The sequence below is a fragment of the Kryptolebias marmoratus genome, linkage group LG1 (assembly GCF_001649575.2).
Source record: "Kryptolebias marmoratus isolate JLee-2015 linkage group LG1, ASM164957v2, whole genome shotgun sequence".
In the NCBI taxonomy this organism is placed as follows: domain Eukaryota; kingdom Metazoa; phylum Chordata; class Actinopteri; order Cyprinodontiformes; family Rivulidae; genus Kryptolebias; species Kryptolebias marmoratus.
The window spans coordinates 14,143,307-14,167,702 of record NC_051430.1 but is presented as its reverse complement, the minus strand read 5'-3'; the positions used below and the strand labels follow the sequence as shown (position 1 = coordinate 14,167,702).

At 43.4% G+C, this 24,396-nt stretch overlaps 1 protein-coding gene across 10 annotated transcripts; it reads right to left on the bottom strand.

Moving 5' to 3' along the window:
- Positions 1–321: 321 nt before the first annotated feature.
- Positions 322–23,509, bottom strand: sorbs3 (sorbin and SH3 domain containing 3). 10 transcript variants are annotated; one of them, XM_017417299.3, is made up of 21 exons: positions 23,491–23,509; positions 15,329–15,399; positions 14,447–14,632; positions 14,214–14,286; positions 13,669–13,802; positions 13,510–13,573; positions 12,658–12,690; positions 12,480–12,567; positions 10,651–10,759; positions 9,095–9,148; positions 8,838–8,945; positions 8,189–8,244; positions 6,083–6,153; positions 5,509–5,570; positions 5,375–5,421; positions 5,164–5,278; positions 4,955–5,080; positions 2,947–3,498; positions 2,732–2,817; positions 2,532–2,638; positions 322–2,196 (listed from the first exon to the last, which is right to left on the bottom strand). In XM_017417299.3, exons 2-21 carry the CDS (start codon positions 15,338–15,340, stop codon positions 2,135–2,137), a joined length of 2,145 nt encoding a protein of 714 aa, XP_017272788.1. In that variant the 5' UTR covers positions 15,341–15,399; positions 23,491–23,509; the 3' UTR covers positions 322–2,134. The 10 variants fall into 10 exon arrangements, with proteins under 10 accessions (XP_017272788.1, XP_017272785.1, XP_017272786.1 ...); XM_017417296.3 differs by lacking the exon at positions 23,491–23,509 and adding an exon at positions 22,825–22,910; XM_017417297.3 differs by lacking the exon at positions 23,491–23,509 and adding an exon at positions 20,572–20,687.
- Positions 23,510–24,396: the final 887 nt, after the last annotated feature.

Genomic DNA, 24,396 nt, shown 5'->3' with positions numbered 1-24,396 from the left:
TTCAAATTATGTTTCAAATATACACTGATCTTTATTTTAAATAAGCTTTGTTTTAGTATGTTATGTAGCTGAAGTAAAAAAATAAATAAATAAACACGAGAATTCACTGTAAGGAAAATGCATTAATGTTTTTGCTCCAGAAGAAAACTTGAGTTGCAACCAAACAAAAATTGTGTTTCTTATTCATTTTTTGTTTGTTTCTACGATTTATAAAACGTAGGTTCTGTCTTACTGTTCATTAACGAATTGAAAGCATCAGTAAAATGCAATACTGTAAACGTTATTAAAGCATGCAACAAAAGAAACAGCAACACAAGATGCTTGCAGTGTCACTCTGTAATGTTTAATAGATTCTTATAGAAACTGCGTACCATACATATGCAATACACCATTCTTTTGTTTTTAGCAAATATATATTATCCTTTCAGTTTTATAAACTGTTACAATCTGTACAATCATCTTTTGTGGCTACAAAATTAGAATTATTTTTACAGTGATATCGTCACATTAAAAGAAGATGTTAACGAGGCATTCTAGTTAGTGATACAAACTTGTCAAAAATACTGTGGCACAATAAGAGAGGGATTTTTTTTTTTTAAATACTGTTTTCAAAATGTTAATCCCATACAGAGAGAAAATAATGTCAAAGCAGCAAACATGAAGTGAGCTGTGAACAGCTGAACAGACGCACGTCACTAAAGGTTCATTTTGGCACAAACAGTAAGAATTCAGTCACTTCAGTGGATCTTTTATCTGCTGAGATTTTTGACTGTAATTTATTCAGCACAGCTGTCGTAAGATTTACACAGGCTTGACATTTTTTGCAGAAGCTTACAGCACAGAACATGTTTCTTTACTTTAATTGGTTTAAAAATGTAAAAAAAAATCCTAACATGAGACAAGAAATATCCAGAAACCAGAACATGTGTGACTTCTTGATATGTCAGAGCCCTTACTGTAAGTGTACGGATCTTTGTTTTGGTCTCTTCAAACACTGCTGCAGCTGTTTTCAAAGATCTGAAAGAAAATCTGGGGGAAATATTTACAAAGAAATATTAATAACCCATCCAAGCGCTAAAGGGAACTAGAGACGGCGCAGTTTCTGTGAAAACGGCAGTGTGAATGCTGAATGGCTTTACTGAGACTTGCCGAAGGAGATGAAACTGGGTTGTCAAAGCTAAAAGAAACAACACTGGCTAAAAGCTAAAAGAAGCATAACACTAAAAGCTAAAAAAATATAGAAAATTCACTAAAAGTTGAAAGAAGCACACTAGCTAAAAGCTAAAAGGAACTGAAAGTAGCTAAATAATAAAAGCTAAAGGAAGCAGAACATTAACTAAAAGAAATAGGAAACTCACTAAGTTTAAAGAAAAAGAAGAAGCACACTAGGTAAAAATAGAAAGTAGCCAAATGGTAACTAAAAGTAGCAAAAGGCTGACTAAAAGCTAAAAGTAGCAACAAGCTAGCTAAAAGCTAAAAGTAGCAACAAGCTAGCTAAAAGCTAAAATGAGCAAAACACTGACTAAAGGCTAAAAGAAGCAGAACACTAGCTAATAGTTAAAAATGTAAAATGCTTGCTTAAAGCTAAAAGAGGCTAAATGGCAGCTAAATGCTAAAAGTAGCCCTCTCACTCAGCATTCACACAGTAATCCTCGTTCTGTTGGTATTTGCCAGCCGTGGTGTGTGACGGCACTGTGACGACCTGAAGCTGAGTGCAGCAGTGAGCTCCATCAGAACCTCTGAGGTTCTGAGGGAACCGTGCTGTTCTGTGGGGAGGAATGCACGTTTCCTGCAGCTGCAGATAGTTGTGGTCCAAAAAGCTACTCATTGTGTGCATCTGAAACAGTCACATCTGCGTTCATTTGTTCCTCTCGCGTGATGTGTGTTTAAAAAAGGAACAAAAAACAAAATAAAATAATAACTTTTTCAAATCTCTGTGCAACACACACATTGTGTAGGTGCGCATACATGCAGGGAGGTGAGGAGTGAAACCGCGTTGTGCTCCTCCCTTTCTCTGTCAGGAACAACGTGAACATGCAGGCCTCGCTGGGTCAAATCGGGGCAGAGACTTTTTCATCTGATAGGCTTGTGCACGTCCCGATGAACGTGGGGGGCAGGCAGTGAAGTGAGGAAGTCAAACTGGTGTCACATAATTCCCAGGAAAAGTCCCAAAAGCACGGGTCCGTTCTGACGTACCTACAGAGAGCAGAAAACAAGTTAAAGGTCCAGCATTCCTTGAAGGATGTTTAAAGTTACATTAAAACCTATCCAGTGCTTCATGAGATATTTCACTAACAGACAGAGAGAGCTGACTCTAAATAGTTAAAGGGAAAACTGGATGTTTGTATCAATATTAGCTGCAATGTTTCATAATGTCCACTAGAGGGAGACCTGACACTAAAATGAGATGTTAAAGAAAAACAAAACTTCCAAACAGGGCACAGTCCTTCTGAGAGGTTACAGTGATAGTTTTTGATGAAGTTTTTAAAGGCTTTGCATGTGAGTTTGAGTTTGAAAACAAAACTCATTACCTACAAACCAGCCGTCATCACATTTCTCCATCACTTGAACGATGTCTCCTTCCCTGAGCTCCAGCTCGTCTGAATTCTGTGGGTTGTAGTTGTAAATAGCTTTATGCCTGAAACAGAGGACAAAACGAGTCAAAGAAAGAGTTTTACTGAAGCTGCAGCGGTTGTTCTGTTCTCTAAAGACGTGAGAAAGGCAGACGCACGGTTGGCGTCGCATCACTGTCGAACCAGGGCTGTTCTGTGGTTGCGAGTTGACGTGTGGATTAGACGGAGCGAACTGGGTGGCACCCTGAGGGGAAAAAATAAAAAACGTCATGTCAGGCGTTATGTGCTAACAAACAATGTTCTGTGAGCACAAACAGGTAGAACGCAGGTGTGGACATGCTGTGACTCAGTCAGCGTGGGAGTGAGGGCAGACCTGTGAGGGATCAGGGTATCTGCTGGCCGGAGGCGCTCCTGCTCTGGGCACAAACGATGGCGGCTGAGAGGAAACCGCTCTGACCGTGGAGCTCAGGCCAGCAGAGTGCGGTACAGCCAAGTGGCTGTTCTGGTTGGTGGGTGGAGCCATTCTGAAGGTGCTGTCAGGGGTGCGACTGTGTGTCTGGGTGGGGGAGCGTGACTGTGAGGCGGGGCTGCCGTACGGACCGGGTGAGGACACTTTAACTGGGGAGTGCTCAGGTCTGCGGCTCAGGGAGGTGGGGGAGAACGGGGTGTGCAGGGGACGCCCTGGACTCTGCGGTCCAGGGGAGGTGGGGGAGAATGGGGTGTGCAGGGGACGCCCTGGACTCTGCGGTCCAGGGGAGGTGGGAGACAAGGGGCTCGATGGGAAGTCGTCCGAGGAGCATTTGGTGCGGAGCATCTTGTTGACCTGGACGTAACTGGCCGGGAAGATGCCGCTCCGGCTCGTCCCAGAGATCCTGCCCTCCAGCCACTTATCGTCAACCTGCCTGGTTATACTGATCACCTCGCCCTGAAGGAGAAGGAGCAGAACTTTATGTTAGAATAATTTACAAGCAATACCAAAACTTTATCAAAATCTCAGAAAATAAGCAACAACAAAACAAAAGAACATGCCGGACAGCACAGCAAAAAGATTTCAACATTTAACAAAACACAACATATAATCGTGTACTTCTATGACACAGCATTCAGAAAAAACAATAAAAACCATACCCACAATTAAATTCCTTTTCTTAAGTATTGCTTTTCTTTTTCTTATTTCTTTTCTGCAGATTTGATTTTTTGTGTCCAATATTGTGATTGCTGTTGATTCTGTTATCTTAAGTATTGCTTGTTTCATGCAGACCATATATAATATACAGAGTAATACACACATATAAATATATTATAAGCAATATGGACATGTACGCTCTAAAAACTTTAATGTAAATGTTGTGTAAATTACACAGTTTAATGTTGAATTTAAGGTTTTAACAATCAAGGTAAGCTGATTTTTTAGGAATTAGACCAATAATATGTGGTATTAATGCAACTAAACACAGCAAGTCTTATCTAACCTGATCCACTTCCTTAGAATAGTTTCCAATAGTTGTGCTTTACTCTCAACGCCAGGGGGTGCAATTGTTCAGACTCTAAGATGTTTTGCTCCATGTGTTGTAAATAAATTTTACTACTTTTTTACATTAAACAATGAGGTCAAGTGGAGTCACTTAACACAAAGATAAATAGATCAAACATTCCATTTCTTACAGTGTGAATGATCCAATTAATCAATTTATTAGTTTTATTTCAGATTCTTGTAAACCTGACAGGTTTTTTTATGCTTTGTGAAGATAGGTACAGTTTAAAAGAAAAAAAAAACTTTTTGCTAAGATTTAATATCAGTATTCCTCTGGTATGAGTTCCTGTGATCGGGAATTGCGGAAATTTCAGCATGTTTACTACTTTAAACTGCTGGTACATTTTCAGGAGAATATTTTTCAAGAATGCCTTCACATCTAGTGAGCTCCAATTAGCAACCATTTAGCTCCACTCCAAATGATTTCTGCATCCCCGCCGAGACAAAGACCAGCTTCACGCAACAAGTAGTTTTGTGCAGGTTAAACAAACAGCACATGACTTTTTAAGGAGTTTTAGCAACACAGGTGGGTGGATTTTGTTGCCAAGCCAGGCTAATTATTTACTTTTTATCCCAGACAAATGAAAAGTTATCTCACTGCTCTGCATTTACAACTGTGTTGGAAAGAGAGCGGTCACAAAAAATGAACAAAACACCAAAACGATTTTAGTTAGTAAAAAAAATAATCCAACCAGATACATCAAAACCTTCACAGAAAGCTCTGAGCCTAATTGGATGGCTGTACAGGATTTGTTAAGGGAAAAAAAAAAACACCCATCTGGCTAATTCTGCTCTCATTTCTTCTGCACGAGCAGACTTAAATCATTAAGGGGTATAAATCACTCACTTTCCGAAAAGAAAGTTCCACCGGTAGGTCGGCGTTGAAGTTATAGAGAGCCACAGCCTGCCCATACTCCAACACCTGAAGGGTAGGCGATCTGAGAGGAGTCGGCTTCTCCGTAGGAGGAAGAATCTAAGAGAGACGCCGGCCGTTACTCAAGCAGCGCAGGATTCATGACCCGAGCACGTTCAGAGCGTCGAACGAAATGTATTCACCTCCACGTAGGAAGTGGGGAAAATGCCAGCTCTGCCGTGATGCTCTCCTTCAAACCAGTTTGCGTCGACCTGCCTGTGGATGTAAACGATGTCGCCTTTCTGCAGCGTCAGCTCTCTGGAGTTGGGAAGGAGGAACGAAAGGCAGCGTGTAGGCTCGACGGAACAGAAATGTCGTATCAACAAAAAACTTTCATCATCTCACAGAACTCACTTGGGTGACTGAGCCTTGAAGTTAAACTTGACTCTTGCCGCTTTCATCTAGAAAAACATTGACATTTTAGGTCACACGTGCACTTTACAAGATTTTCTAACTCCTAAGGCAATAATGGAATCACTCAGGCGTACCTTTTTCTCTTCTTTTTTGGACGGGAGCTCCATGTTTTCATTTGCAGGCGAAAGGCGCTCTACTGCTCAGCACAACACAAGCACAAAAGGTATGAGAGGAGGCCAACGAGGCACACGCTTTTGTTCGGCAAACTTGTTTTTAACGTGCGTTGCCATGCGAAAGCCATTACAGCCCTTTAACGGCTTCAAACGGGGGATCTTAAATTTCCAGGAAGAACAACTGGATGAAGCTAATCTGGGATCAGGTCTTCCGAGTTTTCACTTCCTATTTTCGGCGGGCTTCCTCCCCACCCATCCACAGCTGTTTCTATAGGAAAAGAATTTCAATGGCTTCACCAGACTCCTCTAATGAGGTAGAGGGCAACAGGAGCAATAAAGTAAAACCATGAGACCATCTGAAGGAATTAGATTACTTGGAGCTTTTATCAACTATATTAGATCAGCGGCCACCGGAGGGACAGTCTGTTCAGGGGAGAAGAATAGTCCAACAACTTATGGACAGTACTGGGTCTAAAATCAACGTTAACCTGTACTTTCTTGTGCCTGATGCAAATTAAAGCTATATTTTTTTTACCATGTGCAGGAGGAGACGTCAATGAGGAGCCACCAAAACGTTGATCGGGCTGCTTTGATGCCAATAATCTGCTGAAAAAATGAAAAAAATTAATTAAAATGAGCGTATGTTTTTATTTCTGTCTCCCAGTTCGAGGCAGGAGTTTCTAATGACAACAGGCAAACACACACAGCTGAGAACAGCTTGGTGACGACGTGTTTCCTGCGGGTTTACTGTGCAGCTCATCTGTTTGCAGCTGGTTTTAATACGCTGGAAGAAGACGAAGCAAAAAAAAAAATCAGACAGCTGAGGACGAGAGCGCATCAGCTGCCAGTGTCCTTGCGCTGAAAGTCTGGATTCAGTGAGCTTCAGATGTGCCACTCCATTAATCATCGGGATAAAGAGCTGGTTTGTCGCTCAGTAAATGAACGAACCCTGCCTTCCTGGTTTGTCCCCGTATGTGTTTCCCATATATTCAGGCAGGATCTGCAGTTGGACACCCACAGCATTGTCGCCGTATGTTTTAAATTTACACATCCCCAGTGAAAACCCTGTAGGATTTGGAAATGGTTGCAATCCAATGAGCTCAGTTTAGCAAACAGCATTATGAATCCTCCAGGAATGCGTTACACTCAAGGTGAGAAATGTGGACTGCTCTCTGAAGTTTGAAGGAACGAATACAAAACGCTGATTTGTTCAATTTGTGCAAAAGAAACAAACAAACACATAATCGTCTAACTTCGCCCTCCATCAAAGGTTGTCCTGGGGAGTTATAACACTGGAATTCCTAAAACAGCAGGAGGACTGCAGTCATTTCTGCAAAGCAATGATGCAACATCAGATTAGGAGGAGGGGCAGCTGCATTCAGAGGGAGCCTCATGTGGAGATCGACCCTGGGTTTTCTGATAGCTTTTCTTAAAAAAAAATAAAATAAAATAAAATGATGTGAAAATAACTTTATGTGTAGCCAACAGGCTTACATCATCCACATTTGTTTGTACTTGTCCTCCTCCTGCAGGAAGCTCATTAGTGTAACAGGAACAGAAACGTGATGTCACAGCTTCTGAAACGGCTCGGTATCTACAAGATATAGTCATTTTTCTGTTCACTATTGTTGATTAGCTGTGGCGGCCATCTTGAATTGAATTGACTCCAAAAGTCAATCAGTTGTAGATATATATATATTAATTACTTTCTGAAAGGTTCATTAAAATCCACCTGGTGGTTTATGAGATACTTTGCTTACAGGCAAACAACGTCTACTCCAACAGTTAATGCTAAAGCTTTAAGCCAAGATCTTGTGCAATGTGTCGCACTTGGAGTATGTGTTGTGAATGGTTCTCGGCTATTACCACACCAGATTTTAGGACAATATCTGTAAAACCGACTGAGTTATTGCCATTTTTGTGTTTCTAAGGTGAGTTGGCTGTGGCAGCCATCTTGAAGTGGATCAGCTCCAAAGGCTAGTCATTTGTAAAGGCACATCAAATGATTAGTTCCTAAAAGTTTCATTAAAATCTGTCTCATGAGTCATGAGATATTTTGCTAACAGACAGACTGCGTGCACTCCAATAGGTAATGACAACATTTCAGACAAAGATCTTGTGCGATCTGTAAGTGCTCAAAAGCATATGTTGGGGACAACTCTCAGCTACAACCACACCAATGTGTAGCTCAAGTTTGGTAAACCTGACTGAGTTAGAGCCATTTTTGTGATGTTGAAGGAATGTTAGCTGTGGTAGCCATCTTGAATCAGGTTGACTATAAAAGTTAATCAGTTGTAGATGCATATCCAACGATTACTTTCTGGGCGTTTCATTACAATTTGTCCAGTGGTTCTTGAGATATTTTGGTAAACAAAAAAAAAAACCACACTTGTACATACACAGAGACTGGCAAGAAAACATAATTGCCTTTGCCTTTCAGTGGAGGGTGATAATTACTGCATAAGAGCAAAAATCTAAGTTTGCTTACATGCTTTATAATCAAAGACAATATGTTTCTAATTAATAAAATGTTACATGTTGTTAATCTAATCAAACACTTATTAAAACATAAGTAGTTGTATTAGAACCATGTTCACATAGCTGACTGTCCTGTGATCAGGCAGTATACTTTTTCACTAACCTGTGGTTTTCCGAGCCGGTGTTTGGAGCAGAATCTGGATCCCTGCCTCTGGCCTCCTGCAAGCAGAGGGAACCCTTTAGAACCCAGTTTGTTCTGTGCGGCACCACTCAGCCTTCTGTGTCTCATAGCTCAGAGGAAATCTCCCAACAACTCAGACAAAGTGGAGGTGCTGACCACTCCCAGCCGAGCTGAGAAATCCCCTGGGTCCTATCCTCCTCGGGCTTGTAACAACACCACTCGGGATTCGTCTGAGCTGCCGCTGATTTCACGTCACAAGAGCCCACGAGGCTGGTGCCGTCGCGTGAAACCAACAACGAGTGTGAAACGTTCCGATAAATCTCTGAGGAGCTCGAAAGAGACGTAGCAAAGGGTGCTATCGAAACATGATCTAAGGGAAAAGAAGTTTTGATTGCTTGTGGCGGCCAGGTTTGCTGTGGGAGGCAGGCGATTAGGAAAGCAGATCGGTCTGAGTGAAAGGCAGGCAGGCAGGCAGGCGGGGAGGTCATCCGGGGTCAAAGCTACAGCAAGCAAAGGGATCTCAGTCACACAGCTTTCATCAGTTGTGAGGGGGAATAATGTGAGTTGGAACTGGACAGAGAGGAGGGAGTGCTTCAGCAGAGAAAGTCGGTCAGGGGGGGGGGCTCAGTACCTCACCCCGGCCTCGACGCTGCCTCTTCTGGGAGAGCGTCCTCTCCAGGCCCTGAATCTCCGAGTCCAGCTCAGCCTCAAAGCGACTCAGCTCAGACACAAGGCTGGCCTGGTAGTCACGGCGATGGAACACAAGAATGAAACACCGCTACAGAGTCTGACTTTGGAGCTACACTGGTCCTTTTACGCTTAAGATGTGAAGTATTTATGTGAGGGGTTAAGAAATGTTTTATTCAGTTATGTGTTGGAGATGCTCACCTCAATGGAAGGGGACTTTGGTTTCTCAGATTGGGTTTTTGGAGGTACAAGGCCCTAAAGAAAAGGGGGGAAAAAACATTAATTTTGGCCCGAAACTGTAGCTGAAGGGGCTCCATTAGAGGCTGCGCCAGCCAGGCAAAAACAATGACGGAGGCTCAGACCTCTCAAGACCTTAAAAAAAACTCAGGGCCGGTGGTTGTTTGGTTGTTTATGGGCAAATTTAAACATCTAGTTCATCACAAAATGAATAAATAGTAAAAATTTCTCTATGTCCCATCATAGCATTGATATATTGGTTTCTGATCCTCAGTTTTTCTCACTTTCAGATCTGGAACAAGTCGAACAAAACTTTCTGTAAAATTCGAACTCTGTCTTTTGTAGAAACTAAAACAGAACTAATGGACCCCCAAGTAGAAAGTATACTTTGGATCAGTTTCGGTGCAGCTGATTGCTGTCAGGGTAGAAAACAAAACTAATTTTAAATCGTTGTTATGTTGCATTTACAAATAGGAGAGGTTCCAAAACGCAGAGATCAAAGTACAATAGCTGAAACTTGCCAAAGCACACTGCTGAGGTATGAACCAGCATAGTTTTTTTTCTTCTAATAAGCTCAGCAATAATTCTTTCACCCTCTACAGAAAAATGACCCCACTACCAAACATTACTTTAAAAGGCCCTGTCGGTGAGAACCACAGACGTCTGCTTCGCCTTTTCCCTTTTTTTTCTTTTTTTTTCTTTGTAGATCTTGGCTAAATGCGCCTCTCTGAACGCCAAAGCCTCCCCGATGCTGGGAGTCATCCTGTCTACAAACACAGACTACAGTGTCACGGTGAAGCAGCAGCATAATAACCCGATATGGTCTGTGGGCCGGTCTGCGGGGGTGCGGGGGGGGATTCAATCAGAAAGAGCAAAATGAAATAAGTCCCCGTGCTGTGAGCCTGTTTACACCCCAAGAGATTAACACCATAATACAAATCACAAGACACATCAGCTCCCATTAGGTGGGGGGGTGGAAACAAAGATTTCTTAGACACGATTTGCACAGTAGATCTTGAACAGTGTTTCAAACGCCATTAAAGAAACAGCTTTCGAGACGGCATCAAACAGAAAACTCCCTGCATGAATCTCCATAACGTCGAAGCTACATGACGAATGAGTATTTGACTTAAACACTAACTTCTAATGTTTATTAACTAATAAGTAATGTCCCGTCTTGTCTGAAAATCTGAATGAATTGATGAAAATCCCCAGAGTCCTTTGACCGACAGAAGGGGAACTCGTGTTAATAACCACTGTGTGACTTCCAGTTTACTGAATCTGTTGCGTGAGAAGACGAAGTGCAAAGACTCAGACTGTAATCCTTAAAGAATCCTGAAAGGTGACCAAGCTGCTCCTGAGATCCTCCTCACGGGGGAAAAAAACAAACTTTGGAAGGAATTACAGCTATCAGTACCAGCAGCGGCGCTGGGTGAATTTACAGCTTAAAGACTTAGACGGGAACTTTCTGCTGGAATGAGAGTTTGTTTTGAAATGTCTGACTGCAGGTGAGGTCGTACCTGGCTGGGGCTCTCTGAGGCGGTGCTTTTTCCAGGCTCGAAGTCGAATATGCTCCTCGGCTGAGGTTGACGCTTCCCAGGGTCTGACAGCTTATCTACGTCCTCGCTCCTGTAACGTAACACCCACCACACACACACACACACACACACATTCGCAGAGACAACATCTTCGTCTCATTGTGGGCGCTTGTAACAACAAATCCAAACTTGTCTTTCCCGCACATTTTCCCTCCACTGCACTTGGCCAAAGTTTTGGTTGGTATTCACATACAAAGACAGGATATATCATGTACAAATGATTGAATTATTGTTGTATTTAGCAGAAGTTAAAGTATATTGAGGTTTGGACCACATACATTACAGGGATAGTTCAGGCCAGTTAAAGTGGGCTTCTGGGAAACGTTGTTTTAAAACAGCAGTAATCACTTTTGGCTTATCAATCTTATCTTATCTTATCAGTCTGGGCAGAATTAAACTGTTTCTCCAAACTGAGGCTGATCAAAGAGCTATCTATGACAGGTAAGATGTTAATTATTCATCACCTTTTCCACAGAGTCCCACGACAAAAGCTAAATATTGCATTTATTTGCACTCAGTTTACTTCCTAAGTGGAATATTTTCCTATTAATCTCAAATTTATTTGTCTGCAAAAAAACTTACATACAACAAAAATGTATTTTAACTTTAAGATTTTCATATTTGGAAAAAATGAAGAAGAAGGTAGCAGCTTAGCCTTTCCCACAAACAAAAGACAGTAAAGATGCATCACTATGTCTGACAACAAGTGACAAAAAAAAACACACTTCTTACAAAAGCTGCTTTCCTGTATTCTTACAATATTTTCATATCTGCAGTTCTTTCTAGCTGGTAGTTGGTTCAAAGCTCCAGATGGGTACTGAGTTAGGCTAATTTAGCATTTTCTTTTTTAGGATTCAGAAGATTTTACTCAAGATGATCACATTTCTGTTTTAAGACTGAAAACCAGTCAAATTTATGGAGCAGACTAACTACCTGTAGCAGTAAACACTGTAGTGTACATTTGGTGATTAAAAACAGTGTTCCCTGACGCAGGGTGAACATCCTTCTGTCTGTGTCTTTTAATAAAAGAGACACACTCTGAAACAAGTGATTATAAACAGCTAAAGACAACGGGGACATTTGAAGGTGAGACTGCTCTAACTTTAGGAATCAAACATACGAATTGGAGTTCATTAAGTTGCTCTTTCTGACACTGAATGCTTCCTTAAGGCCATTCTTCAACATTTGTGTTATCTGTTTCACAGTCCTATTGCTGGTAGATGTTAAAGGAATTAGCACCACTGTAGGTCCTGTCTATTCTAAGACTTTGATTTCACATTTCTCGTTTCCAGTCACTGCACGACTTGGACAACCAAACTTCTTCATTATCTGATGGAACCCAAAACAGCATGACACCAGCAATGTACAATTTTCTGTTGTCTGATGGCATTTTTTTTTTTTTAAATCATGCAGATTTATTGACACGTCGGTGCATTAATAGTCCTGGCCAAGCATCCACGGTGTTGGCTTTAAATGTGTGTTTACAAAACAGCAAAATGATATCTTTTGTGTTGGATTCCTCTCTTTGGCTCGCCTCATCTGTACGTTTAGTCTCCGGGGCTCTCATTTATTCTTCCAAGCAGAGCAAAACCAACACATATCTCACCCTGACTGAAGGCTTTTATTAATGTCCCAGAGTTTGAAAAGAGCCATTGTTAGTCTGTCTTACAGCCGTGCGATGCTCTCGTTTTCTTGCATGCAGGGATATGAAAAGAACCCGAAGCAGTTACGTTAAATCGGTGTGAGCTCACCAGTCTGGCAGGGATCCATAGGGTGTCAGCGTGAAGAGATTCTTGTCTGTTTCGTTACTTTCCTCCCTGTCAGCAGACGACTGAAGCCCTGTGGATCAGTGGATCGTTGCAGATCAGTCTTTAAAGTACAAACTAACCCCAGCACAATAATGACATGGCGATCGGAGGATTCACTCACGTTCTGTTGACCACTGATCAGAATCCTCCAGCTCTGGTTTTGGAAAGCAAAGAAATCGGTTCTTAGACTTTTATTACGACACAGCTGTGCTGTGCTAAATCAGATTTATTTTACAGTCTTTTAAAAAAAAGTTTTTTCCTCTTAGCTTCGCACGAGAAGTGCACCAAAGATTTATAAATCATATAAAACAAAAGAATGCTGAAAATGTGAAATGGCTCTGCACAGAATGTTATGCGTCATCTATTTTATTGAACATTTTTATAGATGCATGAGTAATCGTGCTTAGATTTGCACAACATGGAGCTTATTTAACATCTTAAATAAGCTTCAATAAGTTGCAATGTGACATGAGTTATTACATGTTTTCCACATTAAACATCATTTTATAGGCTCGGTTTTATAAGTGGTGGAAAAGAGGCTCATGATTATCCTTAATTCACTGTAATAACTCCTGTTTTTTTTTCTTTTGCTCTCAGTGGGACCTAATTGAATTTGAGCTGGAATACTGTGCACAATAAGAAACTGCACAGTAGATCATTTCTCGTGAACTGATTCATTCAGTTTAAGAAGATAAAGCACACGGAACTAAGAGTTTCATAGCACATAATAGGAACCAAATGAGTGAGATTTGTTCAGGGCTAAGATATCAAGCTGGATTACTGTCAGAGCTCATGAACAGAAGTAGCTTCGTTCAGTAATTTATGCTGTGGTAATAATTTATTTGCTGGATAAACGGTGCCTGACATATTGACACAGTGAATTTCACTCTGCTGTTGAATTTGTAAGGAGGAGGAGGAGGAGGAGGAGGAGGAGGAGGAGGAGGAGGAGGAGGAGAAGGAGGAGCGTCTTTACCCTGTGGCTTCCTGTGAATCTGCCTGAACATGCTCTTGTACCAGTCTCTGGGCTTGTTCACACTCTGGTGCGTGAAGAGAGGCAAGAGGGGAGAGTAAATCAACATGGCCGTGCATAACATCAGCTGGAACGGCAGCTGGAGGCGGCGCTCTGTCTTACGGATCTGGAGGCAATGGGCATCCCGGTCTCGTCCACCGGTCCGATCCCCGAGAACTTAATGAGCCTCTCCTCCTTGCTTGGCGTCCAGTTGCGAGGTAAACTGGAGGAATCCTGCACGCCGTTGATCAGGCCACCTGAGTTGGAGTCACAAGAGCAAGATTTCATTTGTCCTCTTGTTTTTAATTCATGAGTTAAGCTAACAGGATAAAAGTCTAACCAAAAAAATAGCATTAAAACATAAAATCCAGGTCCATCCTTTTTTTTTTTTTACCTGCATTTCAACCAAATTTCTCTTTATTTTCTATTCTATCTGATGTCCAGTCCCTCAGCTGTCCCAATTTGCCCCTCACAACTCAGTCTTGAGTTTAATAAACAGCAAAACATTCAAGTAACTTCAATGGAAAGGGAACTATTCAAGAAATGTGGCCTTTTTAAGGATTTTGTCAACCTCGCATTGATACACATAACTTGGTTCTCAACTTTAATGCTCCCTTGTTGCCAATGAAGCTATGCACTACTATGATTCATAGATGAGATGGTTTTACCCCGTGACTGCGACGGTCCGTAGTATGATCCAAAGCTGGGAGTAGCTGGACCTCCTCCATTCACCTCTGACCCCTGAAATAAACAGAATTCCAGTGAATGTTTCAAACGTTGGCAGCAAAGTGGTGCATGTACAGCATGTGACGCTTCAGCTGTCCACAGGGAGGAGCAGTTGGTTTCCTCATCCCTCCTGCTCAGCCTCGGCTGCCTTATTAACTGAAGGGATGTGACCTACCTTGACAGCACCAGATGGTGGCCTCGTGGTGTGAAAAGGGCTCAGAGGAGGAGTAGGGAGTCCCGGGGAGATGACCACCTCGTGAGTCAGTTCTGGAGAAGCCAGGATGTGCTGGCTCGAAGGCACTTCAGGCTCCCCGGAAAAAGTGATCTGGGAGCCATGGCCGAGCACTTCCGCTGCACTTCGCTGAACACAGAGGAAATGAGAAATATGGACGAACCAAAACAATGTGTGAACTTTGCTCCTGTCCTGTTCTCCTGCGGGCCCTGAGTAAACAACCCTCTCTGTGAGAGGCCATGTGAACTTGTTAGCGGTCCCGCTATTCTCCAGAGAAACAGTGGCCTCTGTGGGGGTGGTGGTGGGGAGTCTGTGATGAAAAGGCTTTCTGATTTATTTAAAGCAGAAGCATTGGGAAGTGGTGTTCCACCCTCTTCTCCATCTCTTTTGCTGTAACTGCAGAAAGGCCTCATTCAAGGTGAAACAGGAGCGGACCCTTTAAGAGCCCGTTGCCTTCCTGTTTACAAGTTAAGGGGTGGGGAAGCTGGGATGAGGTTGTTGATGTCTACCTCAAAGTCCTGCAGATTCTGTGGGGATTCTTTTTCATGCTGGCCGGTCTAACCTCACCACTCCTGACCCACTAGAACCAGGTGCTTTGGTTCTCTCTGTGTGGTTGCCAGAGGTCACGGGAAAGACCCCCGTGCCTCTTAGTAACAGATCCTCTGTTATCTGCACCAAAGGCATGTTGCCGTGACACAAACTGACTTCTAACACGGTGATATGGTTTCTTTTTAGTTCACTCGTTTCTTTGATTTTTGCCACTTTGAACGCACCTTTCTTCCCAAGTTTTAATGTTGCTGTAAAGGAAATTAAAAGTAGGTTTACCTGAGTCTGCATGTGTTCTGCTGTGGTCCTTCTGTCACAGATGTCAAACTCTTGCTCCCGGCATCAATGATCTGCAAAGACACACAGTTTTAGAAAAATAACACCCCACTTTATGATCATGTAAATATACTGAACTCATATGAAGCCGCACAGCGTGGGATTTCATATTGTTGTTGTTTTCTAGGGTCACCCCTTTGCAAGAGGAATCTGGACATCTGCAGATGGAACTGGTGAGAGACAGGTGAGAGTTAGATTAAACTGCATTATTGCCAGATTATGATTATAGCATGCAATAAAGTCACGATGCATTTATTATTTTAACTGCTGATTTTCTATATGAAAGGGATAACTTCATCCACATTGTTGCACATCATTTTTTGCTTACAGTGTGACAGCCTTCTCACAGTCAAAACTTTAAAAACCTAATAAACAAGACTTTTTGAAAGTGATCATTTTACATCTAAAATATCTCATTTTTGTTGATTTACAAAAAATCTAAGGGGACTGAGATTTTAACTCTTCATTTTTTTAAACTTTTTTTTCTGTCTCTTTTAACCTCTGTGGTCATTATTTGACCACTTTTCTTACAATCAGTCTAGATTTTCCTCCCGGGCAGACTTGAGAACTGTTCCATGATCCCATCCCACTATCATTCCAAAGAGGAAAAGTCAGCATCATCTGTGTTTCCCTGCAGCGAAGGAGAAACCCACCCAAAACTATGAGCCTGACTCACAAGCCTGCCTCATTTTTTCCCAGTAATACAACTCCGTAATGAGCTCGATTCGGACGACGGAGAATGTCGGCAATGGAAAGATCAAACCCTAATCAATTGCACTTCAGACTCACAGATTAAACCTGTTTCAACATCAAAGGCACATTGAGGGTCCCGGGGGGAGGGGGGCTGTTTCCGCTCCTGACAGAGTCGGGCACCTATAGCAGCTAAATGGTTCCTAATAACACTGCTGAAACCCCACCTCCTCTGCAGTTCAACCCCTCCATCCCTGCCCTGCAGAATGCCAGCTGATGACTGATTCTCAATAAAACTATGGTGAAAACGAGTGTTATTGCAGAAACCTCCCCGCTCCGTTGAAAACTATAGTTTTGCAGCTTTGAAAAAAGTAATGATCAAGTGCGGGCAAGTCTACTTCAGGCTGAAAACGGGCCAATGAAGTTTGCACTAATGACTTTTCCATGTGGCGTTCACTGCTGAGATTCTGAGTGTGTAATCGCTATGGTCAAGACCGAGAAAACTCCAGCTCTCTGTGCAGCTCTGACTCCAAGCAGTGACCGAATGAATGGTCCAGTTTCCAAACAACAAGGTCATTCATCTGAATCATCCTCTTCCTATGGACTGCATTTCTGCAGGGGAACCAGAGGATTGTGACATCAACAATCCCACTAATACTCAGGCATGTCTAATCATTCATCATCACCTCAGAAACACTCACAGCCAGCTGGTTATCCATCCAACGGGCTGAACTGCAAACAAGTCATACTTACAAATAATAGCCTTATCTCCCTCACTGTGTGTTGCAACTGCTGGTCTGTGTTTGAACCTGATCTTCAGGAAGCATCTTGTTTAAAAAAAAAAAGGGGGGCCTTTAACAATCACGAACAGTATGAAAGGATGAGTAATTCTCAAGTTCTTCAGAAGAGGAAACAAAACACATCCGTTTTTCTTCACATTCCCTCCCGTCATGATTTCTGTCGTTCAAACAGAAGCTTATTGTGAGCGCTCCCCTCTGTTTGTATCCCTGTCTTTCTCCATGGCGGTTTGTAACTCACGCTCTCTGCTAAAAATACAAAGTTTCAGCCTAAAATGTCCCTGAACACATCACTATGAGATCATCGGTGTTTCACAGAAAGATTACACAACCAGCAGGAACACGCTCCCTTCTAAATATAAATTTACTCAACACACACGGACTTTATTTAATTAAATGCTGCGTTGTTTTATTTATGACAAACCTCACATTAAGGGTCAGGCTTTATAGAGTTAATTTAAAAAACATGGGCCAACATTTTAGACATGACTAGCGTAGTTTTTGTTAACTGCTCTGTTCCATGTAGTGGCCTCCAAGTGAGTAAACTCGTGTCACAGCAGTGACTCTGCCTTATTTCTTTAAGGGAGAAAAATCCATCGCAGGACTGGTTCAACACGACACACACACCCTCCTTTTAAGAGCTACAAACAAAATCTGGCCTAATAAGGCAAAATCAGTGATAATATCTGGCAATAAAAGCCTCATTCAGGAGCCCGTCTCTCCCTGTCTTTGCTCCGTGCGTTCCTTATGTGATTATTACTGAGGCTCGGCACAGGAGGGGGTGTCAAGCTCGCACGTGAAGACCAGCGCCTGGATGCTGTCCTCGGACCACCATATTAATGCGTGCATTTAAAAAGCAACACCCCCGCAAAGTGAGAGCTCCATTATCACCACAGGATCAGGTCTGGAGCCAAAGGAAACACGACCATAAAAGGCCTCCGACAAAGAGACGATGTCCCGCTTTAGACATGCTTTCACAAAAAAAAACAGGATTTTATGTTTCCACTTCAACGTTTATTTACTTTATGCTTTAGATTCAGCTCGACTTAATGCAGCTGCTGACATGGGAAATGGGAATCAAAGGGCGAGTTTGATACGAAAATCTCCGCCTTTGTCCCCAGGAAATGAACGAACAGTGAAAGCTCTGTGGAATACACTAAGCGGACTCACAACAAGGTGCTTAGACTTGTTCCTTCTTCTGAGTCAAGAGAGCTCAAACTTGTATGTGAAGTTGTTGAGCAACCCAGTAGCTACAAGGTCGGTGAACTTCACCACACCCCTTCAGTTCCTGTGAACCACAAAGGGAAGTTTCCCTGCTGTTAACAGGAGCCAAACAGCTGAAAAATGGTGAGAAAGCTAAAAGTGTCACACTATCTGCCCAACAGTTCTTATTTACCATCATCTCATCAGATTTCTCTGTTTTCCGCTGAAGGATGTGACCAGGTCGCTCTGAGAAGACCATGACCCACAATGACTTTCAGCTCCACCCACACACACACACACAGAGCTATTTGCATTGTTCTCCCTGTGAATAAGACTGTCAAGGTGTCTACAGATCCTCCGAAGAAAAACGGCAGCAGGGTTGACCCATGAACTGCTGATTGCCACCAGGAAAGCCATGATTTGTGGTCAGAAGGGGAATCTCATTGTCATTTTGTCAGAGACAAAACAAAAAAAAACGAGTTTGAATAAAATTGCCCCCTATTTATCAGCACATTCTGTCTTCTGCTGCCTCATTCAAGGCGGCGAGCAGAGTCACAGAGTTAATCATTGACTCTAAAAAGGTGGGAGCTGTTTCACACAGTCTGAGGAGCAGCTTTAACTTGTGCTCACAGTCAGGAAGAGTGTTTGCTTTAGGCGATTACACTGTTAGACATGTCGAACAGTCCTAAAAAAAGATGTAAAAAGGCTTAAAATCTGATTAAGGGAGCCTATACTTAAGAACTGACTGTTCTTCTGTTTGTCTCTACGCCCTCCTCAGTTTTGGATACCCCCCCCCCCCACACACACACACACACACACACACAAAAGTACATCAAAATGTGCATCTCAATCAGGAACAGTTTGCTGTGACTTTTAGTGGCAGGACGTCGTACATCGTAGATGAAATTTGCCTAATACAGTTCAAGAGTTAGAAGCTCACCTTCTAGTTTCTGTCTGCCTGTCTGAAGAAGAGTGCTGCTGCGTCCCCCTCCTCCCTCTCTCCCCAGAAAAGACAGGAGTCCCCATGAATCTCATATTACCCCATAAATCCTGACTAATTTGAACACTTCTGTAGTGAGTAGAACTTTTGTATTTTAGAAAAACCTGAATGAAAACCTCTGTAAAATTCTGTATTTAAAGCCAAAACATCTTGAAAGGGCAAGCAAGAAGAGTTTCCCATTAAATCTTGTCGATACTTTTCAAAATAAGAGTCTGCCTCTGACGGTCATGGCTTGGATTATTACAAAAGTAAGGTCCAAAATACTGTCAAGGTCTACAGAAGAAAGTTGGAAGTTGGAATTTTAGTCCATTTCTGCGTTGACATCCTTCAGGGTTTTTTTGTTTTGTTTCTTTAGAAAATGTTCTTGGATTTTATTGTGACCTGTGCTCTGAATTGACAGGACTATAAAGCCTTATCAGTCCTGCACAGACACATCATCACTGCTGCACAACCAGTTACATAACGGGGTCGTAAAACCAAACAAGCCCTGCCTGAGAAAAAAAAAAGTGGCAACAGTGCTAATTACAAGCACATTTGCTGAGTAAATAAAAGAGGCATTTTCTAAACACATTAAATGAGTCACGGTGCGGCAATGTGAGGGTCAGCTGTGCAACTGTTCTGCTCTTCTGCAGCTATGCAGATGTGCGGACGGTGTCCATACAAGGTCCTGCAGCTGTGAGTTTAGGATATGCACTTATTGCGGGGAGGCGGAGGATACGCATATTTATCGGGGAGGAAAGTATTCCACATCCTTGTATGGTGCTTCTCCTGCTCCAACGAAAGGGAGTTTGCGTGCGTCCTGTCGATGGAGAGGCAACGCTTTTCCCAGGAGAAGCTGCAAGCTTGTAAATCCCAGCCTTCCACTCCAAGAAGAGCCCAGCACTGAGTCACCGATAGGCTCAGATAGGAGCTTATTAAAGAAAACCATTTGAGAGTGCTTCTCACTTGAGTGCTGAATGGAGCAAGCTCAAAGTGACAAATCCTCATGCCTGTCATTTTAGATCTTCAGAGCTGAGCGCGGGCTGCGGATATGAGAGCTGGCAACTAGGGCCCACAGTCATATCACAAAGAAGGTCAGGGCCGGCTGTGGAAATCACCCCGACAGTCCAGGGGCCAGCAGGCTTGTTGCAGGGTGAGGCAGGCGTTCAGACAGAGGGGGAAAACCCCACTGAAGCTCACCTGAAGCACTACCCACAATGCCCTCTGTGCGTCTGCACATGTGTAACTCCAGCTGCTCGCCCAAACGCTCAGTGAGTCAACTCCTGTTTGTTGTTTGTTTCAGCAGCTGAAATCCACAGATTACGCCTTATTTTTAGACTCGGAGACACCGACCTCATGTGGCATCAAGCCTCTAATCCCTGAGCAGTCAGACAGGTTGCTCAACATGCTTGCGAAACTACCACATGTTTCCAAACAACCACAAAAGTGACAGCTCCCCCCTCCCTGTTTTTTTTTTTGTATGTTTTTCTCGACCCATCACACATCGGCCTACTCACCCTCCAAGTGTCCAAGTGGCACCGACCTGTCAACTCGCACGCCTCTCCGAAAACCCCCACCGCGGACCCTCTCTGCACCTTCTCTCTCCCTCTCCCTGACTCCTGAAACCAGCCGGGGACACACAATCTCTCTCACAACTCCCGGCCCTGCCTCTGCCTCCGCGAATGACTTACCAGTTGACAGGCGTCGCCATGGCAACCTGACTTCGGCACATGTTCAAAAAAAGGGGTTACTCTGCGACTGGCCTGTCAAGTCTGAGGGCGCCTCCTCTTCGGCGTGCTGTCAAAGGGAAGGGGTTAACCAGAGGGGAACGCAAGTGGTTCGTCACCACCGCCTCCCAAACACCAACCCATGACTCCCCGATGTCCCCTCCTGACTTCGTCTCTCCCATGTCTCCCTCTTCCATTGTGTATTTGTGTGTGTGTGTGTAAGTGTGTGTGCAAAGACCAGGTCCCTCTCTGGCCAAAGGCACGGAGGGGAAAGAATGGAGCTCTTTCTGTTCCTGCAGCTCTGGAAGTGTTTTAGGGCGATTATTCTACGCCACATAGCCAAGCAGTGACAGCACAGGCCTTACCAACTTGTTTTCCATGATCACACACACACACACAAGCTGGAGTTTTGAATGTCAAGACTAAAGGAAACAACTGAGAGCCTGATAACATTTTTTTTTTTTTTTGCCAAGTTCAAAGGCTAATTATTCAAAACAGCAGCTCAGATAAGTCAGTCAAATTTCTGCTTGATAGATTGTGAAACCAAGGAAGTCAACAAGAGCCAAAAAGGGAACGAGCGCAAAACCTCCCGCGCCTCCTCGCAGACACTTCTTGCATCAGTAAAACCAGGAGTTCCAGTTTGCCCACAGTTGTTGCCAATGAGGAGGGAACCCATGCAGAACGTGGAATCTAAAAAAAAAGTGCTGACGGGGGTTTTGGCTCCGAGTCCTCTGCAGGAGTTACAAGGATACAGATCCAGTAATCAAATGAGATCTCACCCCACAGGGAGGCCGGATTCAGTCAGTAAACTAAAAGCAGGACAAAGAATCCCATTTACCAAGGTTTAAGGAGTGATCAGTGCGTTTGTTTTACCGCCGGTCTGCTGGCCATCAGGAAAATAAATGGCTCAACCCTTGTTAATAATTCAGTGGTCTGGCCTGGCGGAGGAGATCTCAGGGTAGATATCCTTTTACTGAGCCTCCGCAAAGGCTTGTTTTTGCCAAACGCTTTGGCTGCTGAACGCTACGGGGCCAGCTGGGCAACACGGCCTCCTCAGAGGAGGCTCCCTTCGTAATCTGTGCCCCGCTGGAGCAGACTCTCGCCCTGCTGTGACCATATCTGACGTGCTGTCACTCCGCAGCTGAATGAGGTAATCATGCGAGAGGCAATCGGAGGTTTGGCTCAGCACGCCTCTCGGGCCGAGTGCTTGTCCGCTCAGTCTGGTGGCGAAAAACTGACACAAGGGGCTCCTCGTCTCCCAACAAGCAGAGGCAACCAGGACAGGAAGGAAGGTGCAGGATGTGAATTGGGATGGATGGATGGATGGATCCCACTGTCCTGTCACGTAGCATCAGTGAGTCCGTACTTTATTAGAAGGGAGAAGGGACAAATTCCAGGGAGCAGATGAACCATGATGTGAGTTGGTCATGTAATCAAAACCAACAGCACTTGGTGACTATATCCCCCCCCCCCCTTTTTTGTACCACAGGAAACAACAAGTCTGCAAAAATCACAGGAGAAACATGAGCCTACAGGTAAGTTTTGCCAAAAGGATAAAGAACAGATGAGTTGATGTGGGCATCAGGGAGTGGAATGTCTCTGAGAATAAACACAAAATCTTTTTTTTTGTTTTTTTCTCACCAAAACTAACAGTTTCTCAATCCGAAGAACCGAGGATAAATCTCCTAAATCCTTTTAATCTTCTGTGTTTATCTTCTGGATAAACAAACCCTGACATAAAAAAAAAAAAAAAATACAAGTGCTGAAGCATTTCGGCTCTGATGATAAGCATCTCCTGAACGGTATGCTGTTCCTCATGTCACACACGGCTGTCCAGTTGTTGCTCAACTACATTGTGAACATAACCGAGAAATTCAGCCGTAACCACAGTTTGTTTTCTCACAGTGGTTTGAAGTAAATAAATTTAAAAAAAACACATGACCCAGCAGCTCATCCAGAATGAGAACCAAAGTGCACGTCTGCTTCCTGTCACCATGACCCTCGCTGGGAAGAAGAAGGAGGCAGGAGGTGTAGGGTACTTACAGCCGGCTGCACAGTCCGGTCTCTGCCGCGCTGAAGGAGGAGAGGAGAAGTGAATGAGAAGGAAGGAGGGAGCTGCTCCTTTCTCTCTCTCTCTCTCTCTCTCTCTCTCGCTGTGTATCTCCCTCCCTCTTTTTTTCTTTCTGAGGATAACAGGGTGGCTTTTATCTTTGCTGAATGATTCAGCGTGGGACTGAATGTTTGACTGGCTGTCTGTAGGCATGCATATGTGTGTGTGTGTGTGTGTGTGTGTGTGCAGTTTAAAGCTCATCAGGGAGAACATGCTCAGTAATAGTTTCCATCCACAGCTGGAAATAATACAGATTCCCATCCAGGCACAGGCTTGGCGGTACCACCCTCCAGGGTTGGACGTGCAGCTGAGGAGGAGGCTTGTTTCTGCAGTTCATCTCAATAAGATAAAAAAAAAAAAGAGGCCTGAGTGACACACTTGTTACAAAAGGCCGGCCTATTCAGCGTCTGGGCTCTTTGGATTGTTTTGTCTGTGTCCCATTTGTCCTGAAACACAAAAGGCCGGTCTGAGCAGGCAGGGCCCGTCAGCTGACCTGCTCACCTGTCACCTCCGAAGGCATCTTCAGGAAACTATTTCCCCACGTGACGTTATGTCAAACACAGAGAACACCCGAAAGCCCCGGCATTTACACCACTTACCTCTCAGGAGGAGGCAACACATGGCAGCAGAGCCAGAAGACGATCAGCTGTATTTCTGTGGAAGTGTGAAGGCGCTCTTCAGCGTCGACGAGAGAGACCAGAAGCAGCCGAGTTCTGTCGTCCAAGATAAATATTTAACAGGTAGGCCGGTCAGAAACCAAAGGTCGCACCTCTGGCTTTTCCTTGGAGTATGTTAGTCCACCCACACATCAGGGCAGGAGTTCTCCAACAGCTGCAGAGGCAGCCTAAATTACTTTTACATCATTCCTCTCGGAGCTGCAGATCAGGAAACGCAGTAAACAGTTTGTAAATGAGAAACACTTAAAAAAAAAAAAAACCTCTCTGTAAAAGCTGCTTTACAAGGTTGGAAGCTTCCATAATGACCTTTGTTTCCCAAAGTGGAAAACAAGCATCGGTTTCCAAACAGGATGGAAACAAAACACAGTTTGACAACAATAACAAAAAAAAAAAAACAATTTCATTCAAATTTGCTACTTTTTATTTCTCTTTGAGACGTTCACTTGATAAATAATATTACACCCCCACCTAGTGGTTCAAGAGAGAACTGCACCCTTTATTTTCATTTTCAGGAGGCAAAAGGCAGATGTCGCCAGAGTTTAAGGCTTATTTTTAATCCGTGGCAAAAAAAAACAACAAACCCTGCAAGTAAATGGAATAAAAACAATACTGTAAAAGCTGAACAAAACACACAAATGAAGACCTAGTATTTTTTGAGGGAATGCATATCCTCCGCTTCATTTAATGCCCGAGTTTTAGACTGGGATCATCTTACGTTGACAAATGACAAAGCAGTAGCCGTTTTGGTCAAACTTTGAAAATCACATTATGTGCAATCTCATGCAATAGGATGAGATGTTGTGAATGACTCTCAGCTACTACCACATC